The 18293-nt window shown below is 43.9% G+C and overlaps 1 protein-coding gene and 1 long non-coding RNA gene across 11 annotated transcripts in view; one reads left to right on the forward strand and one right to left on the reverse strand.

Annotated features, from left to right (window-relative positions):
• Ccdc91 (coiled-coil domain containing 91) overlaps positions 1–13770 on the forward strand; it is a 156743-nt gene extending 142973 nt beyond the window's left edge. For 5 of the 9 annotated variants that reach the window (XM_006507076.2, XM_030255551.1, XM_006507078.3 and 2 more), the window contains one exon: positions 12732–13770. In XM_006507076.2, coding sequence (XP_006507139.1) covers positions 12732–12842 — 111 coding nt within the window. In that variant the 3' untranslated portion in view covers positions 12843–13770. The remainder of the gene's footprint in view (positions 1–12731) is intronic. The other 4 variants (NM_001355715.1, NM_001355714.1, NM_025911.2 and 1 more) reach the window with 1 other exon arrangement.
• The window catches only part of Gm36244, a 103113-nt gene that overhangs the window by 46214 nt on the left and 38606 nt on the right, over positions 1–18293 (reverse strand). The gene's annotated exons all lie outside the window — the stretch shown is intronic.

Genomic DNA, 18293 nt, shown 5'->3' on the forward strand with positions numbered 1-18293 from the left:
GTGTGTGTAACTTACAGTGTCCACAGAGACCAAAAGAGGGCATTGGATACCCCTGGAACCTGAATTACAGGATGTTGTGAGCCACCATGTGGATGCTGGGAAGTGAATTCTGGCCCTCTGGAAGGGTAGCAGAAATTGTAGAGCACTCATACCAAGCCCTTGGAATCATCATATATTTGGGAACAGATAGTCTTTTGCTATATTATTCATTCATTTTACAGAACTTAATGAATTCCTTTAGAAAGATCACTTCCCAATGCTGTTACTGTTACTTCCACTGTATGGAAGTATGAGGCCAGACTTTGCTGGTTCCCAGACAAGGACTCTGTTCTGTTTTGCTTTGACTTTTGAGATAGGGTTTCACTCTGTAGTCTGGGCTGGCCTTGGATTTAACCAATCCCCCTGCTTCAGCCTCCCAGGTGCTAGGATTGCAGGTATCTTCCCCTGAAAACTGTCAGTGAAGCTGAAGTTATACAACCCTTATGAAGAGTTTTAAATTAACAACTATGGAAGGTCACTGGCATTGTCTATGCAGGAAGCCTTGTGGAGTGATCTTGAGACAGTGATAGAGTCAGTCCTGCAAGCACAGAAGTGCCAGACAGCTGCTGGTGGCTCTGGCATGTCACTGGTCTGTCACTGTGGCACTTCTGGGATGTAGCCCGTCTATCACCCTGGCATTTCTAGGATGTAGCCGGTCTGACACCTTGCCACTTGTGATTTCATTTCCTCCTAGCAGGATGCAGAAACAATTCTTTATACTCTTGGAAATCATGCCCTTCCCCTGAGCAAGCTCCAAATGTGTCTCCTCCTCAGTTCAGAACACTTGGCAGAATGAGCACCATACTGGTGCCTTTCAGACTAAACTTTGAACTGCTGGACTTTAGTCACCTTGCCTTTCATCCTACATTTAAAGAAAGGGCTGTAGCAAGTACTCTTCCAGGTGAGCAGTGAGGCATGGTAGTAGTTTTCCTCCCCAGACATTACCCTTGCCTTACCCCATTTCTTTTATACCTAACCCTACTGACCCTTACTTTAAGGCCCTTTCTATGTATTTGTAAGGTTTGAATTCTGAAACGTGCCCTCTGCAAATATACTTTTGTGCTTTCTTTGAAGAAGTAAAAGAGCTGTGAAATGGGAACTTGTTAGAGCTTCTTATGTTCGACCTTCATAAGAGGGTAGATAGGACTTCCAGCCACTCAGGGACTGTAAGATCAGACTGGCAGCTTGCCATGTGTACCTTGAACAGATTTTACTTGTAGAGGGCCCTGTTCTGTGTATTGGCATTTCTCAAGAATTTTAATATGTCTTTCAATCAAAGGAATCTGGGCATGTATTGCCAAGACCATCGTTAGTCTGCATCTAAGCACAGCGACAGCTGTACAGTAAAGATGGACAGGTCACTGAGAGGGTGATGTAATGGAATTTCTGTGAGGCAAGGGTCTGCAGGTGACTTACCACGTGCCCTTCAGTTGACCCACCCCTTCCAGTCCCTGCCTGATGTCATCCATTTACATTAAGACAGAAGGAAAGTTTTCCCATCTTTGTTCTGTCCCCTTAATTAACTTGGAGAATAAACTTGTACGCACAGATGCACTCTGGTGACCTGAGGCTAAGCCCACTTCACACTCACTTCCTCGAGTGTGCACTTAAGTTGTCAGAAAGGGTATTCCTGCCCCTTATTAATCCTGTCTCCCAGCACCAATGCAATAGAGTGTTGGGAAAAATTGGTTACAAAAAAAAAAAGAAAGTTTAAGTAACTTAGCCAATAAATATTAATAATTAATTAAGATATGTAGCCTAATATGTATAATTAACCTATAAATATTAAGAGGGAAGGGGGAAGTTTTATCAGCAGAGAATACCCTAAGAGGGGACAGGCTGATTTTGTTTGCTTTGTTCTTAGGAATACTCTTTTTAACTTGTGTGAGATGAATATAAGTCAAGTCATGAGATCAGAGTTACTTAAGTTGAGAAGAAAATGACTAAAATAGGAACAGCCACACATGAGAGCGTCTATGTCAGGCTTATCGATTCATTATCCGCCCCCAAAACTACCAATTCTGCTTTGTAGTGCAGTGTTCAACAGACATTAGAAAACTAAAACACATCATTCCTTCCTTGGTGTCTCTCTCCCCTTCCCCTCCCCCTCCCTCTCTCCCTCTCTCCTCCCCCTCACCCCCAATTGTGGCCCAGGCTGGCCTTGGGGATGTTTATCCTTTAGCCTGTCAAGTTCTGACACTACAAGCATGTGATACCACACCTAGCTCTCTTTGTAGACTCCTAAATTATTATCAGAAATTATGTTCTAATGATTGCTTGTTCAACCCCTAAGTTAAAGTTTCCAGCTCAACAAAAACTCCAGTCTTGTCCATTTAACATGTTGAGCTTGTTCCCCCATTCTTGTTCATGATCTAAAAGCTGAGTTTTTAAGGCTGGTGAGGTGGTTCAGATTCTACAGTCACCTGCTGCTCTGCCATGAGCACCATCATCGGGTGGCTCACAGATGCTTTTAACTACACACACATGCACATGTACACATACACAAACAAACACTCAAACAGACCTATGATTAAAATCTTTTTTAAAGTTAAAGTAAATCAGCAGCAGTTTAAGGACATTTGGAAGTCTGAAGTCCAGATGAATACAAGGGCCAAGTAGGGTCTGACAGCTTGGAGCCACTGGGGCTCGGTAACTCTCTTTGGCCAGGGTGCTTGGGTATAGGTACTCTATCTGGTAAGGGTGCTTGAGTCTGGGTGTTCTCTCTGGCCAGGGCACTTGTGTCTAGGTACTCTCTCTGGCCAGGTCACTTGGGTCTAGGTACTCTCTGTAGACAGGGTCCTTGGGACTTTATACCCTTGTTGTTTGTGCCCACTGTATTCATAACATCTAACTACCTAATTCATGCAACACTGCCAGCTCATTCTCCAGCAGGTACATCTTTGAAGTGGGGTGATGAAAAACACAAGAACATAAATAGCAAAGAACAGATACCTGTCCCCTATAAGGCTCTATCTTAGAGCTCCATCCCAGTGACTTTACTTTCTACCTACTAACCCCAGAAACCATTTTGGGTGGATGGTTTTTGTGAACTCGACACAAGCTAGAGCTATTTGGGAAAAGGAGCCAAAGTTGAGAAGGTGCCTCTATTAGATTTGCTGTAGGCAAGTCTTTAGGAGCGTTTTCTTTATTAGTGATTGTAGGAAGGCCCAGCTCACTGTGGAGGGTGCTGCCCCTGGGCAAGTGGGCCTGGGTTGTATAAGAAAGCAGACTGAACAAGCCACAAGGAGCAATCCAGTAAGCAGCACCTCTCCACAGCCTCTGCTTCAGTTCTGACTCTAGGTTCCCTGCCTCAAGTTCCTTCCATGATTCACCTTCATGGTAGAATACAGCTGTAAGCTGTAGCAAGACCTTTTCTCCACAGGTTGCTGTTGGGCATGGTGTTTATCAGAGCATAGAAATCACAGTAGGACCAACAGTGACCTGAAGGTGTGTGCACTGCCCCCCAGATTTCCAGTGTAGGTGAAGAGGTGGCAAGCACGCATCACTGTAAACCCTGTCTGAGCAGGTTCTGGCCCTGTTGTTATTTCTTCTTTTTCAGTATCTTCTGAGTTTAGCTTGGAGTGAAAGCAAAACCTCCTTCATTTGTACTGGGAGGGAGGAACGTATTGCTTCCTCCATTCCCAGATCCAGCTGGGAGGCAGCAGTGATTCTGAGAAGGGACAACAGGGAAGGATCTTCCTCCCTCCATTTTCTTGAGAGCAAAAATCTGCTTAAAATGTGCCAGGCAGTTGGTATAGTTTACAGTGATCAGATTTCCATGATCATGTATACAGTATAAAACCCATGAAGATGGAGAAGGTTTCAAAGGAAAAAAAATATATTCACAGTAAGTTTCATTCAATTAAATGGTGCTTTAATAAAATGTCATGGGTTCCATTTTAGGTACTAAGTCATGAGAATCCCTAACCAAATATGCACCCCAGCACACGCTGGTCTTGGACGGACCAACTACTTTACCAGTTGGAAATGCAGAAGTGAGTGGACAGGGCTCACCTAGCTTAAGGGGGCTGTGCACTGCTGCAGGTTGTGCTTAGCACCACATGGTGGGTGTCAGTCAGATTAAAAGCCTTTGTTTCATTGGGAACAGAAGGGAGTTTTACGCTTTTGCTGTATAGCTGCTGTCATTTCCAGGTTGCTAAAGGAAGTGTTTCTTTTCATGACACATTCAATAAGCTGAATTTCCTTTAAATGCTTTTGGTGTGTTTTGAGGGATCCTTTTGTGTATGTTTCTGAAATTTACTGAATCTCTGTGGAGGGACGAAGATTGCGTTGTTTGATGGCTGCCTCTGCCAGGTTTTTTGGCACCTTGACAGGCTTTTGCATTTGGGTAATGCAACATAAAGAACCCCTGTGTATTTATAGCAAAATAGACCCTGTGCCAAGGCCCCCAGTCATAACTGAAGCTCTTATCTGAGAAGCCATGCATGCTGTGGTTGGAGGAGAGGTTTGGGTATCACACACACCTGGTGTTAAGACTGCCTGCTCTTCCACTTGGGCAAGTCATAACCTTTCAAAGCCCAATTGCCACACATACACAGTTGCCAGGAGAATAAAATCATGGCTTACGGGCAGGCTCACAAGACAGAGGTACCTTAGGAAGCAGTGTCCTGCTCCTCACACATGCATGTCAGTAAGCCATGTAGCTTCTCAGACAGTCTGGAAATCAGTGTCCAAGGGATCAGTTCCTTAAAACCCCAAGTGACAGCGTCCAGATTATCGAGCCAGAGACACTCTGGGAAGCAGTAGTTAGCTCTCCGCCTCTGTAAACTCTAAATCGAGGGTCTTATTTTCTGGTGGTGCTGAAGTTGCCACTGGCAGAGCTAGGACTGCTGGAACCTGGCCTCTCCCTTTAGATTTCCTGAGCCTCTCTCTCCTCAGGAGGCATGCTCCTGACAGCACAGGAAGCCCCTGCCAACTCCATGTCTACTTCAGGACGCTGTTTCCTGGCCAAGCACTGCTACTGAGCCTGCGAAGTTGAGCAGGATCGTGTGCTGAGGTGTGTGCATACACTACAGTGTGTATTGTCCCTTTAGTAAGAACAGAAGTGAATGCTTACATTCCCTGTGGGATCTGTGGTAGTTTGAGATGAGAAGGCAGAGCTGCTTACATAAAAGAACTTACTTAAGACGGTTCAAGAACAGAGAAGTTCTTACCGTAAGACATCTTAAAACACAGCAACAGTCCTTCAGTTGTGGCTCGTGCATTTTAGACTCCGTACCACTTTTCATTTACTCTCGATGAGCATCAGTAGTCCATCTGGAACATGGGAAAGTTACACGACGTCTTTTTGTGGTGACTTCTGAGATGCATTGGAGACGTACTCTGAGCTGGCGGTCATCATGGAGTGAATGTTCTGATGAAGAGGCCAGACCCACAAGCTCTCAAGTTCAAGGTTAAGGCAACTGACATTGCCTCAGGTCAAACCACTGCCCAGACTGTTGAGTCCTTCAAGTCTGATTTATTCTAAACATTTATTTTATGTGACACTAATTTCCCTGAAGTTGATCCAAAACGTCTCTGTCAACATGGTTATAATAATGCCGCAGATGTGTTCCCGGAGAGGGACTCTGCGTCTGACCTTTAGCTTTTTATACAGTGAGGACTCTCACATCAGACTTATTTATCTAAAAATAGAAAAGTCCTTTTAATAGAGAAACTACTTAAAGCAGGCATGTGCATAACAGTGTAATTGCAGGGAGCCCTGGTAAAGCCACCAGACAGGCCACTGTGACTGTTCTTCAGCTGTTCTGTGTGGACACACAACGTGAAGAAACAGGGCAGCACAGGGAAAGCGGCAGTGCCCATTCGGAAATGTCCAAGCACCTCAGTGTAAGAACTTGAGGGATGGCTCAGAGAAAGTCCAGGGTCGTGTGTGTGTGTGTGTGTGTGTGTGTGTGTGTGTGTGTGTGTGTGTGTGTGTGCGTGCGTGCGTGCGTGCATACTGCATCTGGAAGTTGGTAGTGGTTTTAAGTCAGGACAGGGTGTTGTATTATCATCCAGAGCTTTCCCATGTCCTCTGGGCATAGAGCAGGTACGGTAGGAGTGAGCATCTACAGAACCTATCTTATCAGAAACAAACATGGAAGACTCTTTGTTGATCCACAACAGCCAGATTCCAATGCATTGAAATATCCCTTTAAGAACTGGGGTTTTGCCTTTTTAATACAGAGGACTATCAAGAGTACAAGCCTAGACTCTTAACTGCACACTGTGATGTGGGAAATTCAGACTGAGCAGTTCAGTCTAACCATTAAAGCTCCAAAACTGTGCAAGCACTGGAGCAATCAACCACTGTCCTCCATGTGTTTGCAATTTGTTTGATTAGGGTCTAGACAAACTTTTAGAAGAAATAATATGGTAGGATATATTTCAAATTTTGTTTTATATATCCATGATTATAAAGTTTAAAAAGTCAGGGAACTATTACCTGTATCCTAGTCATTCAGGGACTTCTGACGCCGGTTCATTTTTAGTCAGTGTCATTGGCACAAGCTAGGCATTTGGGAAGGGGGACTCTCAGCTGAGAAATTTTTCTCACCAGACTGGCCTGTGGGCAAGCATGTGGGGCATTTTCTTGTCTTATGATTGTTGAAGGACCCAGCCCACTAGGTACCATGACCTATGCAGGTGACCTAGGATAGTAAACCATGAGGCTAAGCAAACCATGAGGAACAAGCCAGTAAGCAGGTCTCCCTGTGGCCTCTGCTTTAGTTCCTGCTTCCAGGTTCCTGCCCTGACTTTTCCTGATGATGGATTATTACCTGTAATTAAAATATGAAATTAACCCTTTCATCCCTAAGTGACCTTTGGTCCTGGTAAGCACCATAGCAATAGAAACCCTGACTAAGCTCCTGCTCCACACGATTGGTGGAGGTTTCAGAAAAAAAAAATCTTTAAAATAACTATCACATGGTCTAGCTACATCACATGTTGGGGACACCCTGAAGGACTCTGTGTCCCCTACAGAAATGTTTGTGCTTCCCTCTTTATTTCCCCTCCATTCATAGCAACAACAGAGAAATAGACTCAGCCTAGACATGTTGACAGATGGATAATGAAGAACTGTAGTGTGTATGGGCGATAGAATTTTATTCAGCCATAAAGAAAAGTGAAGCTTGCAGGATAAATGGGTTGGTCTGGAAGTTATTATCAGAAGCAGAGGAGCTCAGACTGAGAAAGGGAAGCACCACATCGTCTCTGTCATGTTCTCATCCTCACAGTTAATGTTCAGATTTGTCTGTGTGTGGCTGGGACAGTGGGGATGGGCCATAAAGCCAGAGCAGGAACCACAAGAGGGGGATGAAGAACTTGAAAGGAAGGGAGGCAGGCAATGAAACACAAGTAACATGAATGTTGGGGCAGCCAAGGGTGAAAGGTTACAGGAGGATCAACAAATTACATTTGAAAATGTGATAGTGAGGCCCTGTGAGTTTGTATGCTAATACCAAAGTAATAAAAATGCACTGGCATCCTTTAGAATTGTGCATTTCATATACTCAACAGAAAGCTCTTTGGTGAGAACACAATATGTTACTGCACAAAACTGCACATCACAGAGTAAGAAGCTGCCATGACACAGAGGCTCCCATGGGACAGGGATGAGAAACTGTCATGACACAGGCTCCCATGGGACAGGGATGAGAAGCTGTCATGACACAGAGGCTCCCATGGGACACGGATGAGAAGCTGTCATGACACAGAGGCTCCCATAGGACACAGGTGAGAAGCTGTCATGACACAGAGGCTCCCATGGGACACAGGTGAGAAGCTGTCATGCCTTGCCAGAGCTGTTTAAGGCACTAAATCAGTTTACAACAGACTTGAAACAAAATAGACACATTCTCATCTACTACTGGAGGCATGACGCTCCAAGCCCAGATGTCAGAACCTGGTTCTCCTTGCAGACACCAGAGTACACTGGAGCCCTGGTTTCTCTCTCTGGTGACAGCTTCTAATCCTTGCCATGTGTCTTCTCCCATCTCCAGTCTTTGATAGCCCCACTATGTTATCTCTATGTCTTTTTTTTTTTTAGATATTTTCTTCATTTACATTTCAAATGCTATCCCAAAAGTCCCCTATACCCTCCCTTCTCCCTCCCCTCCCCACTCACTCTCACTTCTTGGCCCTGGCTTTCCCCCGTACTGAGGCATGTAAAGTTTGCAATACCAAGGGGCCTCTCTTCCCAATGATGGCCAACTAGGCCATCTTCTGCTACATATGCAGCTAGAAACACGAGTTCTGGGCGTACTGATTAGTTCATATTGTTGTTCTACCTATAGGGTTGCTATACTCCTCAGATGCTAATACTTGACTTTTATTGACCCCTTCAGCTCTTGGGTACTTTCTCTAGCTCCTACATTGGGGGCCCTGTGTTCCATCCAATAGATGACTATGAGCATCCACTTCTGTATTTGCCAGGCACTGGCAAAGCCTCACAGGAGACAGCTATATCAGGGTCCTTTCAGCAAAATCTTGCAGGCGTATGCAATAGTGTCTGCGTTTGGTGACTAATAAGGACACATGCTCTACTATGTTCATAGTAGCCTTATTTATAATAGCCAGAAGCTGGAAAGAACCCAGATGTCCCTCAACAGAGGAATGGATACAGAAAATGTGGTACATTTACACAATGGAGTACTACTCAGCTATTAAAAACAATGAATTTATGAAATTCTCGGTATCTCTTACAGAGGCATTGGTGGTTGCGTTTCGGGCCCACAGTTATCCTGTATCAACTCATCTTATGTAAAGACCTTCTTCCTAAACAAGGACACAGTCACAGCTATGGAGGCTTGGACTTGTGGGTGTAGTTTAAGCACTGTGAGTTTCTTACTCCTCAGATGCTAATACTTGACTTTTATTGACACCTAAGAAGGGACATCGGTTTTGTTTTAAATGGAGCTCCTGGTTGAGCTTCAGGTTTTTCTGGAAGGCTTTGTTTTCTTGTTTTGTTGTTTTTGGTTTTTGAGGCAGAGTCTTCCAGCCTCAGATGCTTCAGACTCATTACAGAGATGAAGCCATCATTGAGTTCCTGACGCCCCTGCTTCACCCTTCCCAGTGCTGGGATGGCAGCATGTGCCTTAGTGCATTGTGCATTTTTTGTTTTCAGGCTAACACAGAGTCAATCAAATACCCATGAAGCTACCTCCAAAACTACCTCCACCTGAAAAGGAAAGGAAGGGTTTTCTGGCTGTGTTGTTATCTGAGAATAATATACTTCTGAGTTTTGCTGATTTGTGCTTTCTGAGAAAGTTAAGACTCTATCTGGTTTCTTCTAAATGTTACCATTGTTACACGTGTCTACTGATTGATCCTCTTTTAAGATGACCATATGCGATGGATTACTTTACTGTAAGACTGTAGTAAGATAGTGTGATTCAGTGTGGAGACAATTGAGGCCAGAAAAGCAATGGACACTGGAGAACTGTTAAGGCAGTTGTCTACACATGTGCAGAGAGGTCATAGGTCACCTTGCAGATAGTAGTCAGTGGCCTAAGCAGTTGCTACAAGCTGGACTCCATGTGTCTTTGTTAGGGTCTCTGTTACTGTGGATAAAACAATATATAGTGAGGGCAGGTTGGGGAGGGAAAGATTTATTTCAGATTAGAGCTTCTCCATAGGCCATTACTGAGGGAGGTGAAGAACCTGGAACAGGAACCAATGTAGAGGTCGTACAGGAATGCTGCTTACTGGCTTGCTCTTCATGGCTTACTCAGCCTGCTCTCTTCCAGAGCCCAGGTCTGTCTGCTCACAGGTAGCACCACCCACAGTGATCTGGGTCCTCCCATATCAATCAGTCAAGGAAACCCACCATATGTGACCCTGCATATTGTCCTAGAATATCTAATAAATGTGTCAAAAGTGTAAATATACAGTGGGAACTATGTAGTTGCTTTAAAAGGCAGAGTAGGGACACAGTCCCTCATGCTTGGCACTGGTGACCTGGTACACTCACTCTGGAAAGCAGTTTCGTCACACCTGTTAAAACTTAAACAGCTTATATACCATAGAAGTTCTAGATGCTAAGTCTGTCCAGGTGGTTATGAACATCTTCTCATCTGAATAGTATACACTTGGATTTTAAATTTTCTTATTGCTTCAGAGACAACAAAATAGAGGCAGAGGGGGGAGAAGACAGAGGGGGGGAAGGAGAGAGAGAGAGAGAAGGAGGAGGAGGAGGAGGGGAGAGAGAAAGAGAGAGAGAGAAGGAGGAGGAGGAGGGGAGGGGAGGGGGGAGGGAGGGGGAGAGGAGAGAGAATATGCCTTGTACATCGTAAAACAGCTTTGTAACACCCCATCTTGTGGATGAGGCTGGACCTCCTGTCGCTCTTGGAATTTACTGTACATCAGCCATTCCCAGTAGGTGCTGTGGCCCTGACTGGGCCTCTGCACAGATCAGTTCAGTCACCCTCATAAACCTGACAAGTGGCCAGCATGCCCAGACCTAATTCTAGAAGCTAAGAGCAGTCATCCTCAAGGTACAAGGGTCCGCTCACCTGGGATCAAGGGTGTCCTGTGTGTAATCCTGTGAGTACAACAAGTGTTTGTTTTTATATCTACCCAGAGGCATCACATGACAAAGGAAGAAGAAGAAAGGTTGAGGGAGGAAGGCCAGCAGGACCTCTGCTGCACATTCATGGAAATCTCAGAATTGAAGAGAGTCTTGTCCAGCCCAGTTCTGTTACACAACTGTTTTGTTAGATTTCATGCTTTGTCATTTGACTCTTTTGAAAGTTTTTTTTTCTTACCCAGCCCTTTTCCCTTCTATTACTTTACTTTTTCTTTTTTTCGTTTTTTTTTTTTTTTTGAGATTTTTTTTAATTAGGTATTTTCCTCATTTACATTTTCAATGCTATCCCAAAGGTCCCCCATACCCACCCCCCCAATCCCCTACCCACCCACTGCCCCTTTTTGGCCCTGGCGTTCCCCTGTACTGGGGCATATAAAGTTTGCAAGTCCAATGGGCCTCTCTTTGCAGTGATGACCGACTAGGCCATCTTTTGATACATATGCAGCTAAAGACAAGAGCTCTGGGGTACTGGTTAGTTCATATTGTTGTTCCACCTATAGGGTTGCAGTTCCCTTTAGCTCCTTGGGTAATTTCTCTAGCTCCTCCATAAGGGGCCGTGTGACCCATCCAATAGCTGACTGTGATCATCCACTTCTGTGTTTGCTAGGCCCCGGCATAGTCTCACAAGAGAGAGCTCTATCTGGGTCCTTTCAGCAAAATCTTGCTAGTGTATGCAATGGTGTCAGCATTTGGAAGCTGATTATGGGATGGATCCCTGGATATGGCAATCACTAGATGGTCCATCCTTTCGTCACAGCTCCAAATTTTGTCTCTGTAACTCCTTCTATGGGTGTTTTGTTCCCATTTCTAAGAAAGGGTAAAGTGTCCACACTTTGGTCTTCGTTCTTCTTGAATTTCATGCGTTTGGCAAGTTGTATCTTATATCTTGGGTATGCTAAGTTTCTGGGCTAATAACCACTTATCAGTGAGTACATATTGTGCGAGTTCCTTTGTGATTGGGTTACTTCACTCAGGATGATACCCTCCAGGTCCATCCATTTGCCTAGGAATTTCATAAATTCATTTTTTTTAATAGCTGAGTAGTATTCCATTGTGTAAATGTACCACATTTTCTGTATCCATTCCTCTGTTGAGGGGCATCTGGGTTCTTTCCAGCTTTGTATTCTGGTTAATGATCCTGAATTCCAGTGGGTTATTGAAGTATAGTTTAATAGAGAATTCTCACTTGGATGCAGAGGTGCTTATAGGTAGGGTGTATAAAATAAAACTCCACAGCTCTCTCTTGAAGACACCCATTTCGGGCCTGGGCTTCTTTCTCACTGTTAGCAAATTCCTTTATGCACCATTAGTAACATCATCTTCATCATGCAGAACGCTCTCAGCAGATAACTTAGAGTAGGTGTGGTCTTTGCCGAACCTCATTTTTGTCACTGTAACCCTAACTTAAAATTTCTCAGCAGGGGGAATAGATTGCACAGGTTTCAACATTATCGAATATTTCTTAAAGATGGATTTTATTGTTACTTACGTTAGTGTCTGTGTGATAGAGGGGAGCATCAGGTCCCCAGAAGAGGAGTTAAAGTAGGTGTCAGTCTATATGTGGGTACTGGGAACCAAACTGTAGTCCTCTGCAAAGGCAACACTGCCCTTAACCCTAATGGCAAGCTGCCCCTCCCCTCTCCAGCCCCCTCTGCCCCTCCAGCCCCCTCCCCGCTCCAGCCACCTCCAGCCTCCTGCCCCAGTTATTTTACTTAGTCCTCTCTACCCCCAGCAGTGTGCTGAATTGAAGTGTGATGGCATTGGCTAATCTTTGTGTCCTGTGCATCTTTGGTTTTCGTAGGATCTTTGAGGATGTTTGTTCTAGTCTTTTGTACTCATATTTTCTAAAAGTCATTCTGATTTTCTACATACAACTTCTCCAGTAACTGCAGATCACAGTCAGCCGTGAGATTACAATGTCGCCCTGTAATCCTGGATAACAGGTGAACAGCCTTGATGATACAGGCAGATGGTTGGAAATCCCACTGGGCTTCAAGTCCTTTCTACCAGAAAGCTCCTAGAGTTTTTCCCTGGTGTCCGACTGGAATCCTCCCAACTGATGTTTCTCTCTCTCTCTCTCTCCTTTCTAAACAATCAACAGCTCGATCAAGTCACCCGCCAGCGTAGCCTGTCCAGCCTGGAGCTGTTCCTCTCCTGCGCCCAGAAGCAGCTGAGTGCTCTAATAGCTACAGAGCCTGTTGACATTGAGTAGAGACACAGCAGATCCATCGGTCGTCAAGCCTGCCCACTCTGAAGCTGTTTTTCTCCTGCGCCCAGAAGCAGCGAGTGCTCTAATGGCCGTAGAGCCTGGTGGCATTGAATAAAGGGAACGTGATGGGCTGCCTTGCCCTGGCCATTGCGTCAGTCACTAGACTTCTAAGTTAGATACTATGACTTAGACAAGTGCTCTTGTTTTCTGTTTAAACCTGGAAAGTGCTTTTCAGTTCCAGAATGAGCCACAGCAGTTTCTACAGACCCATCAGCGGATCTAACTCTCTGCTATTTTATCATGAGGAGTGATGGAAGAGTGCCTATGACCCAAAGTCATGGGAAATCTGTGTGTTATCCAGAGTGCTTCAGGTAAGCCTATACAGCTTCTGGTAACCTGATGGCACTGTATTTGGTAAAGGATTACCTTGTGACCACCTCAAGGTGATGTGTAGGGAGCAACCACTGTGTAGCCATGCATTTACTTGATTCTAAGTAGAGTGGGCAGACACATTGGCATGGCCATTGTTCTGACTAACCTGACCACTTCCCCACACGTGACCTCATATGTTTCCATAGATTTACCAAAAGTGAACACTACTAGCTGGCCAGGTTTAGAGCAGCTGCTCTGGGTGAACTGGAATGTGTGGCCCAGGCTTGCTTCCTGCCATTCTTCAAAGGCTTGAGATCATGTTTCATAATTGAATATCTGGTAAAAATCATAACAGAAATCTACACATCTATTTAATCAAATACCAGACATAAGGGATAAATCGGGACGTTCATAATTCATGAGCAGTGAGCTCCAGCATGAAACCATGAGTAGTTTGGACCCACGGGATGTTGTGCTCACGTCCTGCAGTGCTTCTGCTTCCTGGGCTTTGTATTTTTCTGGGATTTCTCAGTACAATAAAAGGAACTCCAAAAAGTTGCTTGATTGTCATGTTTTTGTTTCTTAAAGGTTGGGGCCTCACTGTATAGTCCTGCTTCAAAATCAGAGTTATCCATATGCCTTTGTCTCCTGTGTGCTGGGAAAGGCATGTTCCACCATGCTAGGCTACAGTTTATTAAATCTTTAAAAAATACTGTTTCTTTAAAAAAATTGTTTCTTTCTCAAACCATAAATGATTGTGTTTTGTGAACACTCCCCCTTAAGTAATGACAGCATTTACCAAGAATCTTACAACTCCTTAGTTATCATAGAAACTCAAGTAGAATTCGGAGTAAGCAAGCCATTAGCCTGACTTGCTGCTACGTGGGAAAAGTGAGGAGAGTTTTGAATTCAGACAGAAGCCAGTAGGTCTGGGCCCAGTATTTAAGTTCACTTGACATTTTATTTCCAAATTAAATGTCAGGGAGCCATCACACATCACTCAGATTGGCCTTAGGTTAGTGTGGGGTATAGGTCACTGTTGCTGAGGTCCAGAGAGAGCAGAGATGCCAGGAGAGTATCTAGTCTTGAGTCTGCCTTACCCAACTACCACAAGAGGCTGTGTCTTTTTCTGCTTGGGGTTCCAGCTTTGTTGTCTATACAAAGTAGGTGTTCTCTTAGGATGAGTTAGATCTGTCAGCATATGAAGACTGAGGAACACTGACCAGGCTCCAGGCTACTCCACTTGGGGTTATTGCTATGCCTTTTCCGTGGGGTGTCCTTAAAGATGCCTGGAAGTCCATTTGTGAAGTCTGACGTGTGTATAGCAATTATTTAAGCTCAACTAGCTAATGGTGTTGGGTGGTACTTAAGGTATATTTCCAACTAAATGCATTGTGGTTTTTGTTTGGTTATCAAAAGAGCCTAGACCACCTCAGGTGGCAAGCACCAGGAAAATGAGATAATCAGGCACTTCCTACTGCAAAGGTAAGCCTCCATCCTAGAGATGTGAACCCCACAGAGTCTCGTGAAAGACTGGAAGCAAGCCGATCACCTTGGCCTTTTTGACAGGTACAACTACTTTCAAATTACAAATCTGACACTACCATCTTGGGTGGAAAAGACCCCCAACCCCATGTGAGTGGAACTGCCTAGTATTTCGCATGTTAGTAACCCTGGATAGGAAGTGACATGTTGGAGTTTATTAAATAGACTGAGTTTCTCATGTGAGTTTCAGCCTTGGGCCTTTTAACACTGGCCTCTGCTTCTTCAGGCTGGTGTGGCCCAGTGCTCCCTCCATAGGGGCATCCTGGCTTATCTTAGTATCCTAAGCCAGCCACATTCTAGGTGGGGCCTAAATTTAGACACACAGCCTAGCCTACTAGGACTCAGTTTCCTCATATATGACAGAGAAATGATTTGTAGACTATAAAACAATGCTGGTACTCTGTGTGATGAGGCATGTTGATGTGACCATCACTGCACAGTGATAAACCCAGGGTGGTGGCCACAGGCAAACACTCAAGCTATTATCTTTAATTCTTCACCTTGATTGAGGGATCTGCAGCTGAAGACCTGACATTTACTGGAACTCCAGTGAAAAGTTAACTGGTAAGTCACTGAGTGTGCCCTAAAAAGGTTTCCCTTCTGAAGTCAGAGCTTATTTAAACCCAATGTTCTGAGTCTTGAACTCTACGGTATAACCAAGATATTCTTGGAGTATTCAGGTCCACTTTCCCCTTAAGTTAGCCAGAACCCATGTGAATTACCTGCGCCAAAGAAACAGCAAAGAAGGCTGTACAAAAGAGCGGAACACACAATCCCTGGATACCCAGTGAGTGCCAGTTTGTCTCCACATACTAGTCCACACTAAAATGGGAACACTCAGATTTTTTGTAAGGAATGTTGCATATATAACTGAACCAGTCTCTTGTTGTCTGACAAAGCTGAAAAAGTCACAGACCCCTGAGACTGAGCTGACAGTGACCTGCTTAGACATGTTTTGTCATTTAGAATCAGTGTTGATTTAAAGTCCTGTCCCTTAGCTAAGTGCTGACTCATGCCAGAGTTCAAGGAGCCAACTTAGCACTTTTCCTGGGGTTGGTTATACTGCAGAGTCAGGTATCCATAATTATAACTGCTTTTGAATGTTTTAATATACTTTTACAATTAGACTGGATTAAGTTAGAAAATCCTGTATTTAAACAGTAAAGACAAAAGCACTGTTTGCTGGAAAAAAGAGAATTTTGTATAATAAATTCCAAGGTAGGAAGCATATATATATATATATATATATATATATATATACACACACCTGAGATGAAAAGTTGGGTCAAAGCTCTCAATGCCAGCAAACAGCTCTGCTATGTCACAAAGATTGTTGACAACACAGAGAAAGCCAGTGAACCAAGCAACTGTAGGCCACTTATCATAAACTACAGGCATCACAGGCCTCTTAGCAACAACACCAGCACCACATGCCCTTTACCTTAGTAACAGCACCAGCATCATATGCCTCTTAGCAACAACACCAGCATCACAGCCCTTTACCTTAGCAACAACACCAGCATCACAGCCCTTTACCTTAGTAACAGCACCAGCATCATAGGCCCTTTACCTCAGGCAGTAAGGAGAAGCAGCTAAGACTACCAGACATTGAAAGCCAGCAAACTAAATCTATATTTCTTTTTAAACAGATGTTTTACACCTTTGGCCCCTTACAAAAGCCTATTTGACCGTCAGTCTTTGATTTTTTTTTTTATTTTTATTTATTTATTTATTTTTGTGCACAGGAGGGAAGTTACTCTTTTCTAGGGTCATTTCTGTCGGCTTTCTCCCAGTTAGATGGTTCCACCCCAGTAGCCTACCTGCCATCAGTGCCACTGAGTGTGTCACATAGATCATCATAATAATTAAATATCATTGTTACTCTATTTCAGAGTTTGTGTTCTTATGTCATCTTCCCCCGAAGAGAACCTACATGGGGTGTGTGTGTGTGCACATGTATGTATGCATGTGTGTGCAGGTTGCATAGAGGCAGTGGAGGATGCACATGTCCACCTCTATCACTTTCCTCAATCCCTTGAAACGATCACTCTCTGGGCCTACAGCTAGACTACCAGCCAGCAAGCCCCACCATCATCCCACCCCACACCCCAGCACTGGAGCTATGAGTGGATTTGAGGATATTCCTTGCTTTTGCATGGGTGTGAAGGGTTCAAAATCATCCTCAGGCCTGCACACCAAGTGTTCTTATGTACTGACCTGTCTCCCCATCCTCAGGCCTGCACACCAAGTGTTCTTATGTACTGATCTGTCTCCCCAGTCCCTGTATCTGTTTTTGTATCACATCAGTAAAGCATTTTACAGTTACTGCTTCTAATGACCTCCATATATAGTTGACTTAATAACCAAATCAGCAAGTAAAACACATAAAAATTAATGAGCTAATAGATTCTGACTACTGACTGATAGGACTTAGCTAAAATCACTATATCTCTAAATCACTAAATGAGGTCCCATAAGAACCTGGAGTCACCCATATACAATACTACCTAGCCTGTGATAAATTACCAGAGTCTGAAAACTCTATAAAGCAAATCCAGCCTGTGATAAATTACCAGCCTGAGAACTCTAAAACAAATTTTTCATGTCCTACTATTGTTCAGTGAGTTAATTTCCTTGCTAGAAGTATACTACTCACATTCACAAGGTAGTCCAGGATGAGGAGCAGGGAAGAATTATGTGGCAACATCTATATGAAATAACCCTGGGTTGCAGGACCCTATAGGAGCCAGGAAACATCTTCATTTGAGGGAGTAGGCTCTGTCCTCCAGTGGGCAAGGAGGCCAAGGGGCAGTAGAAAGAGGTCTTCTCTAACAGGGTAAGATGTTACAGGGTTCAGGAATAGTGGGCTTGCATAAGAAGGGAGGCATCAGGTCAGATTGGATCAAAAGGTGTACAAGTACTTCTAAAAACGGGCTGAACCCAGACAAGAGCCTTTTTAAAATCTCTGATCCCAACATGTGACACAGACTAGCCCGTATGGGGAAATACACAGAAATCAAGAAGCACTCTTATTCAGAAGGTAGGAAAATTTGACTCAGTGCTGGCGAACATTCAATTGTCGGAAGTCTGGAAGCTGACTTAGAAAAAAATAATACAGCCACAGAATGTACAAATCGCTGACTTTAACACAACTCACTAGGGCAAATTCTAGAAAATTCTATGTGGCAAGATATGTATGTGATGAATGTTGAATCTTTGCCCATTTCATTGAGGTATTGTTTTCTAGAAATGATAGTAGCTTTGGTCATGGATACACACTGACCTTTATAAGACATTTTCCCTGAAGTGTTTTTGGTTGATGCCTATTTCTCATAAATGCCAGAAATATAAATGTTGAAAGTCCATAAAAATGTTGACTACTTTGATATTAAATTAGTAAATTGATGGTTATTAGTGCATTATGAATTCATCTTGTTGCTGCTACAAAATGCCTGATGCAAGCAACTTAAGACGAGAAGAATTCATTTTGATTCCCAGTTCCAGGTTACAGCTTGGCATGTAATCACAGCTGTGGCA

Source organism: Mus musculus, chromosome 6, assembly GCF_000001635.26.
Source record: "Mus musculus strain C57BL/6J chromosome 6, GRCm38.p6 C57BL/6J".
NCBI lineage: Eukaryota > Metazoa > Chordata > Mammalia > Rodentia > Muridae > Mus > Mus musculus.